Consider the following 16,910-nt stretch of genomic DNA (forward strand, 5'->3'; position numbering starts at 1 on the left):
GGACATCATGCACTTTAGCCAGAGGTGATACACCGAACTAGTACATGTGTGATGAAAGGAGAGTGAGTTGAAGACAGAGCATGAGGCACATTGATGTTCCAGGGGACACCCAGAAAGCAGGAACCCATAGAGGAGACAGGGGAAGAGTAATCTCAAAGGTCCACGTGTGAGGGTGGCCCCAGAGGGGACAGGAGGCAAAGCCCCTGGATCTGCTACGGGGAGGCCTTTGGTGTGTTTACAGGAGCCCTTCCCTTGGAGTGGCAGAAGCCAGCCTTCAGTGACTGAGGTGTGAAAGGAGGAGAGGACAGGGGACGGGGAAGACCGGAAGATGGCAGGGATGGGTCTGGCCTCCGACATGAGGACAGATGGGACCACAGCTTGAGAAGAGACTGAAGACAGCACCTTCAGGATGGAGGGAGGAGCTGGAGGGTAGAGAGAATGAGAATGAGTGAAGGGGAGCAGGCCAAGAGCAAAGTGGGATGCTGGCCAGGACTGAGAAGAGAGGACATTCCCAAGTCTTCTCAGAGCTAGAGCGACCATCATCTCAAAATGTACTCAGATCAGGGACTCCTGGATGGCTCAGTTGCTTAAGTGTCCAACTCTTAATTTTGGCTCAGGTCATGATCTTGTGGTTCATGAGTTCGAGCCCTACATCGGGTACTCCACTGACAGTATGGAGCCTGCTTGGGATTCTTTCTCTCTCCCTCTCTCTGCCCCTTCCGCACTCTCTCTCTCTCCTCTCTCTCTCTCTCTCTCTCTCTCTCTCTCTCTCTGTCAAAATAAATAAATAAAACTTAAAAGTTAAAAACAAAAAGATATTAGGAATTTCCAGTTAAGTGGAAATGGACATGAATGGAGAATACTCAAAAGAGGATAAACAAATCATTTAATGCCTGAGAGAATCATCAACATCAGTGAAAGAAAAAACAAAAACACAAATGATATAATAAATATATCAGTGAATGTTTTTTGCAACATATATAACAGACAAAAGATTATTATCCAGAATAAATAAGGAACTTCTAAAAATTGAGAATGAGAAAGTCAACCAGCCAGAAAAATAGTAAAAGATATTTACTAGAAACTCACAGAAAAAGAAGTCCCAGTGGCTATAAACAAAGGAAGTCAAGTTCAATTTCATTAATAATCAGGAAGTGCAAACACTACACCACGTTTTCACACATTGTTAATGAAAAAATTAATCTGACAGTTGTTAAAACAGTAAGGAAGACTATTCAGGAAGGCTATGGTAATAGGGGTATGTCAATAGGGAAAGAGATCAGGCTCCACCCTGAATACAGCAAAGAGAGCTGGGGATTTATAGCCAAAGAGCAGACTGAGAGGATCAGTAGATGTAAGAGTACTAAAATCAGACATCAAGATAGGGAGATTCTTGCTAAACTGGCCCACCAGGGTTATCAGAGCTGGGGGATGAAGAACTTGACTAGATATCAAAGGTGGGGGATGCTCCCTAAACTGACTTAGTAGAATTCTTTGCTAAGGCTGAGCTAGGTAGGCCAAGGGGGCCAAGGCTGAGGCCTGGTTGAGAAGAGGGCTCAGAGAAGCCTGACTAAAGTTCGGTCAAGGAGAGTCTCTTTGTCAACATCAGCAAGGCAAATATAAAATAGGATGAGATCCAGTGTTGGTTGGTGTGGGTAAGAATACATACATTGATGATAAGAATGTAAATCAGAATGACAAGTTTGGAGCACACGGTGTTTTTAAAATATATCTGCAAATTCTTTGACTCTCCTCCCTTCAAAAAGTAAAGCCTAATCTTCCTCTCCTTGAATATGGGCGGTACTTAGTGACTGCCTTCCAAGGAATGGAATGAGGCAGAAGAAAAAGCCTGTGGTTTTCAAGGCCAGGTCATATAAGGTTTTGCAGCTTCTGTCTTGTTGAGTCTGCAGCAAGTGAGCCACCATGTCCTGAAGTCACTCAAGCAGCCCTAAGAAGAGGCCTCCACAGAACGAACACCTCTGTCAAAGCCAGCCACTAGCTTGCTGGCCACGAGTGAACTGTATTGGAGGTCGATCCTCCAGTCTCTCTGCCAGACTATAGTCTTCTGAAGTCCCACATCTACCTGGAACTTCAAGGGAGACTGAGCCAGGACCTGGCTAACCTTCCCCAGAATTCCTGACCCCTAAAAACTGTGAAAAATAGGAGGGGGACCTGGGTGGCTCAGTCAGTTAAGCGTCTGACTTCGGCTCAGGTCATGATCTCACGGTTTGTGAGTTCGAGCCCTGTGTTGGGCTCTATACTGAGAGCTTAGAGCCTGGATCCTGCTTTGGATTCTGAATCTCCCTCTCTCTCTGCCCCTCCCCCACTCACTTGCGCTCCATCTCTCTCTCTCAAAAATAAATAAATGTTAAAAAAAAAAAAAAAACAACTGTGGGGGCGCCTGGGTGGCGCAGTCGGTTGAGCATCCGACTTCAGCCAGGTCACGATCTCGCGGTCCGTGAGTTCGAGCCCCGCGTCAGGCTCTGGGCTGATGGCTCAGAGCCTGGAGCCTGTTTCCGATTCTGTGTCTCCCTCTCTCTCTGCCCCTCCCCCATTCATGCTCTGTCTCTCTCTGTCCCAAAAATAAATAAACATTAAAAAAAAAATTAAAAAAAAAAAAACTGTGAAGGGCGCCTGGGTGGCTCAATTAGTTGAGTGTCCAACTTCAGCTCAGGTCATGAACTCGTGGTTTGTGAGTTCGAGCCCCACATGGGGCTCTGTGCTGACAGCTCAGAGCCTGGAGCCTGCTTCGGATTCTGTGTCTCCCTCTTTCTCTGCCCCTCCCCTGCTCATGCTCTGTCTCTGTCTCTCAAAAATAAATAAATGTTAAAATTTTTTTTAAAAAACCTGTGAAAGATAGTAAGTGTTTATCACTGCTGTCATAAGCTGCTTGGCTGTGGAGTAATTTTTTATGCAGTAGCATTAGATAACTAATACCCTAAAACAATTGGCAGCAGCTATTACCATTTAAATAAAATGAAAGTGGCTCTCTGCAACCAATGATTCCACTTCTGGGTGTCTGTATTGGAGAAATATCCCCAGAAGGATGTAAGACAGCATGGCAGAGGATGTTTTCAATTGTGAAAAAGCAGAATCAAAGTGAATGTCCATCAATAAACTATGGTGCATTGGCACTGTGGAATGACCTATAGCAGGCGATCTAGAGGTGGTGATGTAGCAATAACTTTCAGTAAGTGACAAGGACAAATTGTGAAAAGATTCATATCCTAACATTTGTGCAGAAAACAACAAGAGCTTTGAGGATTAAAGCCATCCTAAACTTTAGCTCCTTGTCTCCATCAAGATGACTTCTTATTATGCCACACTGGGTGAACAGGACTTTATCCAGAAGGATGAGGTTGCAAATAACTGTATTGTTTCTTTCAGGAACTTCCTGAGAATCTATTCATCTGAACAATAGGCTATTCAACTAGCCCTAGCCACCATCAGAAGGAATAGTCCCATGTCAGTACAGCAGATAGCTCAATGCGTAGCAGATAGCTCAAGACAGGGTGCCTTCAAGACTTTTTACTCCTCAGGGCTGTTTCCAAACCCTCCTCTAGCTGTGCCCATAACCCCCAAACTATTATATATCAGGAGTTCTGCCCAATTCTACTCTGGCTCCAACACTAAAAGACCTGCCCCCACCAAGCCTTATAAATTCAGTTGACCTTGAAACAACTTGGATTGGAACTGCACAGGTCCACTTACACATGGACTTTTTACAGTAGAGTACTGTAAATGTACTTTCCTTTATGATTTTCTTTTTAATAAATAAATAAATAAATAAATAAATAAATAAATAAATAATTTATTTAAGTAGACTCCATGTCCAACGTGGGGCTTGAACTCACGACACATGCTCTACTAACTGAGGCAGCCAGGCGCCCCCTCTTACAATTTTCTTAATAATAGTTTCTTTTCTCTAGTCTACTTTGTTGTAAGAATACAGCATATAATAAGTATATAAAATAGGTGTTAACTGGCCATGTTATCAGTAAGAGTCCCAGTCAATAGTAGGCTATTAGTAGTTAAGTTTGGAGGACTTAGAAACGATTTGCAGATTTTCAGCTTTGCAGGAGTTGGCAACACTAACCGCTGAGTAGCTCAAGGGTCCGCTGTGTAAACATCCTGCCTTTGACCTCTTCCACCCACACAATTCCATTCTCTCACACACACAATTAACAATAATTTCTTAATATCACCAAGTAGTCAAGGGATCACATTTCCCTATTATCCTATACACGTTCTTCTTTGTTGCTTTTTGAAGTTTATTTGAATCAAGATCCAAACGAGGATCTCATACTCATAGTTCATATAGTTGGGATACCTCGAAAGTCTCCTTTAATCTTTGAGTTCCCTTTCATGTTGTATTTTTCTTCTTGTTGAAGAAACCAGGTCCTTTGATCTGTAGTTTCACCCAGACTGAATTTTGTAGTCTACAATGTGACAACCGCTGGTGGGCATGCAAAGTGCTTTCTTCTTGGAAAAAAGTAGAAAATTGTAAAAATTATGTGATAGGCACTTAAGGAAAATTCATGCTTCAAGGGGTACTGTGCGTTGCATAGAATACACCCTTCTCATCTATCGGATTCTAGTCTTTCCTTACCCTAGCTGATTTACTACTCTGTCCAATGTAGATAATAGCAAAATAATTCTTGTCCGTAGACATGCAAATCATATCAGGTGGAGATTCAAATGGTTTCTCTCGCCCACTGCAGAAGAGGCCAGTTTTATCTCATTTACATATTCAGTGCAATATTCTCAAATACTAAAAAGCTGGTAATATATTACCAGCTTCCTCTTTCTTTCTTTCTTTCTTTCTTTCTTTCTTTCTTTCTTCCCTTCTTTCTTTCTTTCTTTCTTTCTTTCTTTCTTTCTTTCTTTCTTTCTTTCTTTCTTTCTTTCGTGTAGCCACCACACCCAACATGGGGCTTGAACTCAGGACCCTGATCAAAAGTTGTACGCTTGGGCAGCTTAGGTGGCTCAGTCTGTTGAGAGTCCGACTCCGGCTCAGGTCATGACCTCATGGCTTGTGGGTTTGAGCCCTGCATCGGGCTCTCTGCATTCATCCAAGAGTCTGCTTCAGATCCTCTGTCTCCCTCTCTCCCTCTCTCTCAAAAATAAATAAACATTAAAAAAAAAAAAAAAAAGACTTGCATGCTCTACCAACTGAGCCAGCCAGGTGCCCCTAACAGCTTTCTCTTCAGTAAGTTACTATCTGCTTGAAAGTTATGATTTTACCTATTTTAAAAAATTATTCTATAATATGTTTAATGCATGAATTTAGAGCTTACAAATGTATGTCCCCAGGACCCAAGACTCAGGTCTGGGCTGCGGAAATTTTCTGAAACACTAACAGAGATCTGTGCACAAAGATGTTTGTCACACATTATCTGTAATAGGAAATGAAACATCCACAATCTAAAGGTCCAAGAACAGGGGAATGACTAAGATGACAGATTTCATAGTCAGTATATGATACTATTACTAAAATTGTATTTTACACCGGTTACAGTTGATTGTTTATAGGTTTTCCCATGATGTAGTTTTATAATCTAAATTATAATTAGGGACGCCTGGGTGGGTCAGTTGGTTGACCCTGGGTGGGTCAGTTGGTTGGGTCCAGCTTTGGCTCAGGTCATGATCTCATGGTTCATGGGTTTGAGCCGCACGTCGGGCTCTGTGCTGGCAGAACAGAACCTGGAGCCTGCTTCAGATTCTGTATGTCCCTCTTTCTCTGCCCCTCCCCCACTTGCACTCTGTCTCTGTCTTTGTATCTCTCTCTCTCTCCCAAAAGTAAATAAACTTAAAAAAAAATTTTTTTAAGAAAAAAACAATAAATAAATAATAATTAAAATTCTAATTGCTAAATATTTGTTAATCCTTGGGAGATGCTGATTCTACAATGGTAGGTTTACAGCACAGGATCAAATGGCAGCTACACCATGATTTGTTGTATTTTTTAAACTAATAGAGGGAGAGAGAAAGAGAGAAAAGGAAAATTTATCAAAATATAAATAATGGCTGCCTTTGATAGATGGGATTTATGTTTGGTCCTTTCTAAAGTTTTCATGTATTGTTTGTAGAAGCAATAATCACCGCCACTGCCCCCCACCCCCATCCACACACAAAGAGGTGATTGGAGGCTCCAGGTTAACACAGTAGAGGGTGCTAGGGTGGAAAGAGGGGCAGCTGAGTACCTTCCATGGATTGAGCACCAAAACAAGGTGGGGAATCAGAGGGGTCCTCACATGAGGCTGAAGGGAGACAGAGACAAATGCTCAAAGATCATGTGCAAGGCTCCCTACAGGGAAGTTTCATCTGCCCCAGAAGCTTCCAGCTCCCAGTTCCTGCAGGGCCCAGGATCATATTCATAAAATGTGTGGCCAGTGACAGGATCCAGCAATGGCAAGGTAGCCTGCAGGAACCAGGAGGGCAGAGACTTTACCTTCAAGTGGTGTGGGATATTGGTCAAGCCTGGGAATGGCTTCAGCTTCCTCCATCATTTCCTTTTCAGGGTCTAAACTACCCACTTTCACACTGAGGTCCCCAGGGGGGTCTGCAGGTGCTGAGAGAGTACAGGTCCATTTCAGGATCCATCTTCCCATGGACTTCCTGTCTCCCTGAGGCTAGGAAGTCTATGGTTGTCTCTACCTCCTCTCCTTCCCTGGCCACCCATCCAGATTCTAACCAAAGACCACTGCCCTAGGAGTTACCACCTCTGGGCCGCAAAGGGACAAGTAGAAATAGAGCTCTGGAGCAAACAGCAAAGGGGGTAGCACTTAATTTTATCCCAGTGACAAACTCTTGACAAGCTCCCAGTCTCTGTCTGTCTGTGAATCTCTGTGTCTATCAGCCTTCCCAAAATAGAGTGCAGAAGGGGGAGAAATGTCAATGCTCATTTTGGTTAAACATGATAGGAAGTTCACTCTCTACTTTCAGAACCCTAGGAAGTCTCAGTCTCATTTGCCCAAGGATTTGACAGTGAGGACTGGCTTTACCAATGAGGTTATGAGGCCAATGTTTTCCATAAATTGATGAATGGAATGTGCAGGCCCAAGGACATGAAGAACAAATGCAGGGGTGGTTGAGGCACCTGGGTGGCTCAGTCGGTTGAGCGTCCCACTCTTGATTTTGGCTCAGGTCATGATCTCACAGTTTGTGGGATTGAGCCCTACATTGGGCTCTGCACTGACAGTGTGGAGCCTACTTGGGATTCTCTTCCTCCCTCTCTCTCTCTCTCTCTGCCCCTCCCCTGCTCTCTCTCTCAAAATAAATAAATAAAATACAGAGGTGCTTGGGTGGTTCAGTTAGTTAAGTGTCCACCTCTTTTTTTTTTTAATTTTTAATGTTTATTTTTGAGAGAGAGACAGACAGACAGAGTGTGAGCAGGGGAGGGGCAGAGAGAGACACACACACACAGAATTCAAAGCAGGCTGCAGGCTGTGAACTGTCAGCATGCGGGGCTCGAACTTGTGAACTGTGAGATCATGACCTGAGCTGAAGTTGGATGCTTAACTGATTGAGCCACCCAGGTGCCCCAAGTCCAACTCTTGTTCTAAGCTTAGGTCTTGATCTTGGGGTCATGAGTTCAAGCCCTATGTTGGGTTCTGCACTGGGCATGAAACATACTTAAAAAAAAAAAAAAGAAAAAAATGCATTTGGAGCCCATATACAATATAGGATACACTGCAGTCATACCTTTCCAGTGATGCACAGAAAAGTATTTAAATGTCAACTTAAGAATATGCAAGAGTGGGGTACCTGGCTGGCTCAAACGGTAGAGCATGTGACTCTTCATTTCCGGGTCATAAGTTTAAGCCCTATGCTGAGTGTGAAGCCTACTTAAAAAAATTAATATGTGTAAGAGAGTGGCGATGGTTGTCCAACCTCATGAATGTGTGAATAATACTAAAAAACACTGAATTATACACTTTAAAATGGTGAATTATATGGTATGTGAATTATGTCTCAATTTTTAAAAAGTGCTTATTTATTTTTAAGAGAGAGAGAGAGAGCACATGCATGCACACAAGTGGGGGAGGGGCAGAGAGCGAGAGGGAGACAGAATCCTAAGCAGGCTCCAGGCTCTGAGCTGTCAGCACGGAGCCTCATGCAGGGCCTAAACCCACAAACTGTGAGATCATGACCTGTGCCAAAGTCGGATGCTTAACCAACTGAGCCACCCAGGTGCTCCAAATTATATGTTTTTTAAAAATGTGCAAGAGGAAAACAAATGTGCAAGAGGGATATAGATAGGGTCATCAACTATGCCAGTTGGCCTAGATTCAGGGAGTTGCAGAGATGCAGGAATCTCAGAACTAAAGTCCACAGAGTCCTAGAGAAACCAGAACAAATTGATCATCCTAAATACAGAGTTTTAAAACTTATTTTCAGGAGAATGAGCAAAAAAAGCTTGAAGATGTGAAAAGCTTTCTTATAGACTCAAGACCTGAAACCCTGTAGGCAAGAGGGGCCTTTCTGGGAAAACTGTCACGATTTCCTCTCTCAATTTCCACCCCACCCTAAGCTCCTGCCTGGGACACCCAGACAGGGGGTGTACCCAGCCTAGCCTGGGCCTGGCACTCAACAGGCAACAGTAGGTGCCAGCTCATACTCTCTGAGGCTCATGTTGGTGATTGTCCACTTGGCACTTGTGGACCATTTTGGCTCAGAATTTTTGCCACTTATCCTCCCTTCCCTTTGGCACTGACAAGGGCCACATATATCCTACCCAGCAGAACTTTTATCCTTCTAAAAGCATCCTCAGGCCCTCTTACTCCCTTGCATCCTACCTCCAGCTCACTTGCCTCCACCCAACAAGTCTGTGTGGTATCTGGCCACCAGCGAGGATCTGGGCTGTGTTCTCCATGAACAGGACATGGCTCTTGGGCCAAGCAAGATTTCCCATGTCTAAAACTTAATAAACGTGATTTAGTTTAGGCTCCTTACATCCCCACCCCTTACAAAATACAGTGGGATATGAGATTCTGCAAGTCTAACAGAAGCAGTAACAAAAGTCTGTCTATCTGGTCACGCTTTGCATGTGGCGCTGCAAGGTAGTGGCAGGAAAGCAGAACCTGGACCATGTTGGCACAGTACTCGGCTCACAGTAGGTGCTGATAAATATTTGACAGATAAACAATCTTTCCATTTCATTTGTAGACTGCTAGCAGCTCTGCCCAAACGTGCGGATCTCATTGATTTGGTGAGACTAGCACGCAGTAGGGTCGCAAGAAATGCAGGTGGCCAGCGTGGGCCTGCCAAGGGCAGTATCAGGACTACTATGCAGCCATGTTTCCCGCCCACCGGCTCTCGTCAGCCCAGAGCATGTGGGCTCAACGTCCCGCGCGACAGCCGCGGTGGGAGAGAGGCCAGCGATTTGGGGTACGCGGGAGGGGGCGGGCGCCGAGAAGTCACCCCGCTGGGCCTTGAAACTCCATTTCCCATAGGCCCTCGCGCGCGACTCCATTTCCCACAATCCCCGCTCGGCTTCCGGCGCGGCGGAGGCGCCTCCAACGGCTTCCGGGTTTAGGCCTGGCGCTGCGGTAGAGGCGGCGGCAGCGGCAGCGGCGGCAGAGCGGGACGCGGGCGGTGGGAGCGGAGGGACCGGCATGGACGTTTCGGGGCAGGAGACCGACTGGCGGAGCGCCGCCTTCCGGCAGAAGTTGGTCAGTCAAATGTGAGTAGGGGCCGGTCTAGAGGCCGAGATCCCCGGACCTTTCCCCCCTCAGCCCCCCTGCGCGCGGAGGGCGAGGCCGGGCCGGACCCGTGGGAGACCTAGGGCGGCCGGACCCGCGGGGGCTTGGGGGTGCCGGGAGGCCCAAGGCGCCAGGGACTCGCGTGAGTTACAGGGCGCGGCCGAGCCTTCGGCTGTCCCTTCCGTTCTTCGCTGATACGGACTGTTCGTTAGCTTTCCTGGGGCCGAACTCTGCAAACCAGCGAGCCCTGGGTTATGAGTCATCGTCCTGAGCTTTCTCATTCGTCATTTGTGTGCTTTGGTTGCAGACTTTCCCCTGCTTTGAATCACACTGAATTCGAAAAAGGAAAGGGGCAGCCCGTGGCGGCTTTAGCAGATCTGGGTGTTTTGTGATTCCTCTTTAAGAAAAGCGCATCAGAATGAGAGAAAGAAATTGGAAGAGGGTGGCTGGAGGATGAGGTTCGGAGGCTAGGTGCTTGGGGCTGAGGGCGGTAGGGGATGGAGAATCTAGGGGTAACCTGCCTCCGCCGCCCCCCCAGTCCCGCCCCAGTGTGGATTTCTCGAGGGTTGGCAGGAAGAGGTTGTCAGGAAGCGACCTTTGGTTGGGAGGACGGAATGAAGAGCTGGGGTTAGTTAGTGCCTTGTCCCCAGTTTCAGCTGCTGAACCCTTCCATGCTGCCAGTGCGCCCTAGGCTTCACCACCGACTACTTGTTTCGTTTAGCAGTCTTTTACTGAGCTTACTGGTGTGGTGATAGCCACAAATTTACCTGAGACAGCTTCTGCCCTCGGGGAACGCGCTACCACAAAGGAGTAGTTACAGTGCCTTCTTTCTTCTGGGAGGAATTGTCAGTTTGCTTGAGCAGACCAAGAGCAGTCTGTGGAGTAGGTAACGAATAAACTGAGCCCTAAAAAAACAAGTAGGAGTGTGAAAGGCCATCGTTCCAGGCTGAAGAGTGGAGAAGTGTGAATGCTCACTGCATGGAGGACATTGCTGTAGGCTGGTTTCTGGAGTTTGAGGAGTAAGGAGGTTCAGGAGATGGTAATGGAATGAGGGTGAGCAGGTGCTGACATGTAAGTGGTGGGAGTGCTGTGCTAAGGAGTTGAGCCTGTATTTGGCATGTGGCCTGCTTTGAGGTAGTGAAATGCCAAAGTTGGGAAGATTCCCTGAGTCCCTGGAGATGGATCAAGAACAGAGGAGAGAGAGAGAGAGAGGCCAATTAGGCCATTATGAGTTTTGAACTCTTGGGGTTTGGGGACCTTTCATTTTTCATCCCTATATTCTTACTGCTAGATCACTGCCTGTCACGTTGCTCCATAAAATGGTTGTGGAATGACCTAGTCTGCAGGAGATTATAAAGGTCTGCAGTAGACAGTGGTGGAAACTGAAAGAGGAAGACCATTCCAGAGATAGGGGAGAGCAAGCATAGACAGTTCTTGATGACTAACTGGAGGGGGTGGAATGCAGCAGTGTGGAAGGAAGGAAGTGGGATGGAATGCTGGGAAGCCTCTTAGTACAGTGGAAGGCATAGGGACTGTAGAGTTAGTGGCTCTGGGCACTGCCATGGAATAGTCTGGGGACAATTCTGCAGATATTGCAGAATCTGATAATATTGGGTTTTTTTGTTTTTTGGCTTTGGGGTTTTTTGGATGCCCTGGAGTTGTCTATAGCTGAAATCTTAATGGATGGTCCACTTCAGAGCTCCTGCAAGAAAAGCCCCCAGGGCAGTGATTTCTCTTTGGGGAGACCAAAGAACCAGAAGGATGAGTTGTCATCAAAGGAAATTGGGGAGGGTGGGGGGAGAGTCAGAGGTTAAGGAGGGCGATTGAAGAGTCTCTGGGTGTCAAGGACTGACTGTATACTTCATAATTCAACTTCCTTCTGCTTCTAGGGTAGTTGGATTCTTTCTTTTCTTTTCCTTTCCTCCCTTCCCTTCGCTTCCCTCGCTTCCCTTCTCTTCCCTTCGCTTGCCTCCGCTTTGCTCCCCTCCCTTCCCCTCCCCTCCCCTCCCCTCCCTTTCCTTTCCTTTCTGCCAGATAGCTGCTTGTGTGTTAGTTTTTCCCTAGTTGCCGTAACAAAATACCACAAATACAGTGGCTTAAAACAACACAAATTTATTACCTGGCAGTTTCTGTAGATCCGAGATCTAGGTGGACTCAGCTGAGTCTTCTGCTTAGGGTCTTACAGAGCTGAAATCAAGACGTTGGTTAGGTGTGCATTTTTTCCCCCAGAGGCTCTGCAGTAGAATTTGCTTTTCAGGCTCATTCAGGTTGTTGGTCAGATTCAGTCTATGCAGTTGTAGGACTGAGGTGTTCTTGTGCCTTACTATTTGTTAGCCAGTGGTCAGTCTTTGTTCCTGGAAGCGGCCTGTATTCAGTCTCACACTTTGTATTTTGGCCCCCTCCATTAGGTGTGGGTTCTTCTACTGCATCTTTCTGACTTCAGCCAAGAAAATTCTCTAGTAAAGACTCAGATTAGATTGGAGCCGCTCAGATAATCCAGGGTGATGTTCCTATTTTAAAGTGCATAACTTTAATTATCTCTGTAAATATAACGTAGCGTGTTCATGGATTCCCATGGACACCTTTGGGAGCCCTTCTGCTACCACTGCTGGGATGAGCAGTTTCAGAGGTTGTCTGCCTAACATGATGTGGTGTTCTGAGTTTGCAGATTTGTCTGTTTTATCTCTATGGTTCACTTTAAAAATCATGATTCTTGGTACCTTGATTTGTTGCGTTCATGGGTTTAATTCTGACTTCCTCTGGTGTTCATGCTGTTGGTTGAAGGTGGATATCTTGGGAAATGTTTTGAACCTGAGTAGTTTATAGATGAGTGAGGGAGTAAAGAAAGCATAGTGAAGAGCTGGGGAGTTTCAACAGAAGGAGAAGCATCTGATAGCTCGTTCACTCTCTCCATCTTGCTCTTGAGTATCTACCAAGAGAACAGTGCTTCAGATCACAGGCCCAATAATCTAGTCTCTTGTCCATCATGAGAAAAAGCAGTTTTGAGTTGGGGCTGGTTAGGAGAGCCCTTGCAGGGACTCTCTAGTATAGCCTTTTCTTAGCCCTCCACCGCCTCTACCTGATTTGGGCCCATTCTGGACTGCACCTCCCCTTGCTCTCTGCTGCCCTGCTGAAAACCTTCTGTGACTTCTCTTAGCATTAATAAGACTCCAGGTGGCCTGGCCTAGTCACCTCTTCTCAAACCCCCCAGCTTGCTCCATTCTCTCTGGTTTTTCAGCTTCTTGAACACTCTTTAAGTTTTTTTTTCTCTCTTTTTAAACAAGTTATTACCAAGTATTTAGGGTATTTGACAGTGGGTAGACTCCCCCCCCCCCCCCCCTTATGACCAGTTTCTCTTCCTTTCCTTTAAATGTCTGCTTAAATAACAAATACTCCAGATCCTTCCCTGCCTACCTGGCCAAAGTGGGTCACCTCCTTCGATGTGTTGGATCTCAGCCCCTTGTAGTTTCTGGTGGGACCCCAGTCCTATGAAACATGGCACCTGGCAAATAAAACACTTGTTGAGATGTGCAAGAGTAAGTGTTTTCCTAGAGGCTGCGTGAACCGCTCTCTCTACAGTGGTCTTCTTTACCTGTGCCAGCGTGCATTGTGAAGCTCTGGAAACCCCATTTTCTCTACTTGTTAGCCCAAGTGACCATGTGCAGGATACTTAACCTTTCTGGATCATCATCTTTATCTATGAAATGGCTGGAGTCCAGTCTGTCTTAACAGGGAAGGTGGAGGGAAAATAAAAAGACCTCCACCTGAGCCCTAGCAGATGCCTCCTCCTTAGGCTCTTGCAGGAGTAGGAGCCCTGGAAGGTGAAGGTGAAACCCCCAAGGCTGGTTATGGGAGTTGATGACACTTAAAGGAGCTCGTGGGGAGGGTAGTTGTGATGTTGTTGGTGAGTTCAGATCATTTCTTCATTGAACATCTACCGTCCCCGCAGCACTCCAGGAAAAGCCCCCCTTAGAGTTCTCAAGCTGGCCTTTGTGGGCCTTGGGCCTTCCTGGGGGAATTATTGGATTAGTGTTGACCATGGGTCTGGTCTGTGGGATCCCAGAGAACAAGCATGTATTTGTAGTTGCCAGCACTGTGCCTGGAATGGAGTAGGTAAGCAGTGAATGAATGAAAGGACTTCGTCAATCACTTCTTCCGGTTCTTCTAAATTTTTCTTCCATCTTATTCTTGAGACTTTTTATGCCTCCCACTTCTTAGTACAGCATGTTGCACATATAGACATGAAATAAATAAATGTCTGTTGGGTTGAACAGATTGCAGAGGGGAGGAGATACGGGTGGTGGGGGAAGGGCAGCGTGTATCAGGGCTCTCTACTCAAGTGCCAGGAGATTAGGGAGCATGAAGCAGACTCAGGGCAGACAAGTCAGCCTCTGAAAGAGATTTGAGCTCCAAGTTGGGACCTAGGAGATGGAGAGCTTTCTGCCTGTACCATAAGGAGAAAGTTGAGTGCTACTTAGCCAGAAACGTAATAAAACAAAGCAAAACAAAACATAAGGAACAAAGAACAAACAACTGAATAGCAACTTCCAAGGTCCTGGAGAGGCCTTAGGGAAGAAGGATGGGGAGTGCCCTGAAACTTGCATGTCTAGATTCTGCCTGTGGGTTATGTTTTATCCTCCAAGGAGAAGTGAGCGAGTCTTGGGTGAGCTTTTTCTGTGGCTTATCATGTTCAGGCATCCCAACAGCCTGGTACCCTCCTGGTGCGATTCTGGCCCTTGTTTTCCAGTGGGGAAGTTCCTGAGCTCCTCTGCTTTCTTGATAGCCTGGTCCGTATCTCAACAACTGGGCTGGCTTGCAGGCTTCTGTGTATAAGCCACCACTAAAATGTTCATTCCCTGAGGCCAGGGGCCCATCTGTCTGACCACCTTAAGCCTTGCTGCCCCTGACAGCAATCAGGAAGTGATCGTGGAGCCATTGACTTCAAGAGTCTTGACCCTTGGCCCTACTGCCTCTAGACCAGGAGTGACAGTAACCTGAAGGGATGTGAGCCCTCATCTGCTCAGGGGTCCAGGGCTTCCTCAACAGCAGCAACACAGCAGCTGACATGAACCCCCGCTGCAGGAGGTGACCTATGTTAACCCATTGACTTCATGCCTGCAGGGTCATTCGATGCACTTGTTACTCCTGTTTTTAAGGGGAAGAAACTGAGGTGTAGAGAAGTCACTGCTGCTTATAGTTATGCTCTGCATATTACAAATGAATGTTTGCTGAACCATGGCAGGACAGGAGAGGCAAACTGCCTTATAATCTGAAAGAGGTCATGCCTTTTTTAGGGGTAGAGGGGAGATGGCAGCTCTGGAAATTAACCCAAGCCAAGTGCCAGTGGGCGTCCATTTTAGCAACTCCCTGTGAGTCAGTGTGACCCAAAGAGTGGCGGAAGGGCCAGCCAGCAAGCCTCTGATGATCTTTGGCCTCCACACAGGCTGTAGCCAGCCTCCCAGCCTCACCAGCTCCCTTTTGTAAGAGATCCCACCCACCTGCCACACCTGCAGCCCTTAACATCCATTCCTGACCAGAAGTCTTCCGACTCTTACTACCATTTGTGACAAGGTGGGTGGTTAGCCCAGGCTCCATGTTTGGCATTCCCGGTGGTCACATGATCATCATACCACTGTCATGCAGGGCAGGGGAGTACCCTTTAAAGCATTCCTCAGGGCAATAATGTTGGTTCCATACTAGAGGGCACATTTTTAAAGGAATTCTAATGAATTTTTAAGAATTCAAAATGGAATGTTTAAATCCAGAAACCAAGTAGTATAAAGACCCCATGCCCATGTACCCACATTCAGCTTCAGGCTCAGTCGGTTGAATGTTGACTCTTGAATTTGGCTCAGGTCATGATCCCAGGGTGATGGGATAGAGCCCCACATCAGGCTCTGCGCTGAGCATGGAGCCTGCTTAAGATTCTCTGTCTCCTCCTCTACCCCCTCCCCGGCTTGTGTGCTCTCTCTCTCTCTCAAAAATAAATTAAAAAACAAAACCAAACCCTGAGATCAAGAGTCACATGCTCTGCCCATTGAGCCAGCCAGGTGCCCCAAGTTGGAGAAAGTGAACCATGAACAGGAAGACGCAGACAAACCGACATTCCTCACAAGCTGCTGCTGGAGGCACATAAATGAGGCCATTTTTCTGGAAGGCCATTTGGCAATACCGTTTATTCCCATAAGCTTAAAATGTCTACTTCCTTAGGCGTTTCCTCCAAGGCTATAGGCAGGAGAGTATTCAAAATCTGTTGGCAGTGAGGATGCTCATGTCCACATCAAGTCAGGAGTGGGACAGGGGAGATTAGCCAGCAGTGGAGCTGGATTAGATTTGTTGTGGGAGCTGGAGATGGCAGGTTCAGTGCTGCTGTTAAAAATGACACGGGAAGGGCACCTGAGTGGCTCAGGCAGTTAAGCTCCGACTTGGGCTTAGGTCACGATCTCACTGCATGTGGGTTTGAGGCCCGTGTAGGGCTCTGTGCTGACGTCTCAGAACCTGGAGTCTGCTTCAGATTCTGTCTCCTGCTCTCTGCTCCTTCACCACTCATGCTCTGTTTCTCTCTCTCTCTCTCTCTCTCTCTCTCAAAAATAAATAAACATGAAAACAATTTTAAGAAAATGACATGGGAGAGGGTGTCTGGGTGGCTCAGTTAAGTGTCAACTTTGGCTCAGGTCATGATCTCATGGTTTATGGGTTCGAGCCTCTGCTGTCAGCACAGAGCCTACTTCGGATCCTCTGTCCCCCTCTCTTCACCTTTCCTCCACTTGTGCGCTTGCGCTCTCTCTCAAAAATAAATAAACATTAAAATTGCTTAAAAAAAATGATATGAGACGGGGCGCCTGGGTGGCTCAGTTGGTTGAGTATCCGACTTCAGCTTAGGTCATGATCTCACAGTTTGAATTTGAGCTCTGCCTCGAGCTCTCTGCTGTAAGTGCAGAGGCCACTTTGGATCCTCTGTCCGCTCTCTTTCTGTCCCTCTCCTGCTCATTCATTTTCTCTTATTTCTCTCCCTCTTCCAGTCACTCCCTCCCTCTCCCCACCAATGAATAAACTTTATTAAAAAAAAAAAAAAAGATATGGGAGGGGCACCTGGCTGGCTCAGTCGGTAGAACATTTGACTCTTGATCTTGGGGTTGTAAGTTTGAGTCCCACTTTGGGGTGTAGAGATTACTTAAAAATCTTTTAAAAAAATAACACAAGAGA

General features: G+C 46.5%; 1 protein-coding gene across 4 annotated transcripts in view; it reads left to right on the top strand.

The window, feature by feature from the left end:
* The first annotated feature begins 9,521 nt into the window (after nucleotides 1–9,521).
* Nucleotides 9,522–16,910, top strand: part of LOC112870333 (mediator of RNA polymerase II transcription subunit 15) — a 69,732-nt gene continuing 62,343 nt past the window's right edge. For all 4 annotated transcript variants that reach the window (XM_086682295.1, XM_025933488.2, XM_086682293.1 and 1 more), the window contains exon 1: nucleotides 9,522–9,685. In XM_086682295.1, coding sequence (XP_086538421.1) covers nucleotides 9,618–9,685 — 68 coding nt within the window. In that variant the 5' untranslated portion in view covers nucleotides 9,522–9,617. The remainder of the gene's footprint in view (nucleotides 9,686–16,910) is intronic.

The sequence above is a fragment of the Puma concolor genome, chromosome D3, assembly GCF_028749965.1.
Source record: "Puma concolor isolate L17-30 chromosome D3, mPumCon1.1.hap2, whole genome shotgun sequence".
NCBI lineage: Eukaryota > Metazoa > Chordata > Mammalia > Carnivora > Felidae > Puma > Puma concolor.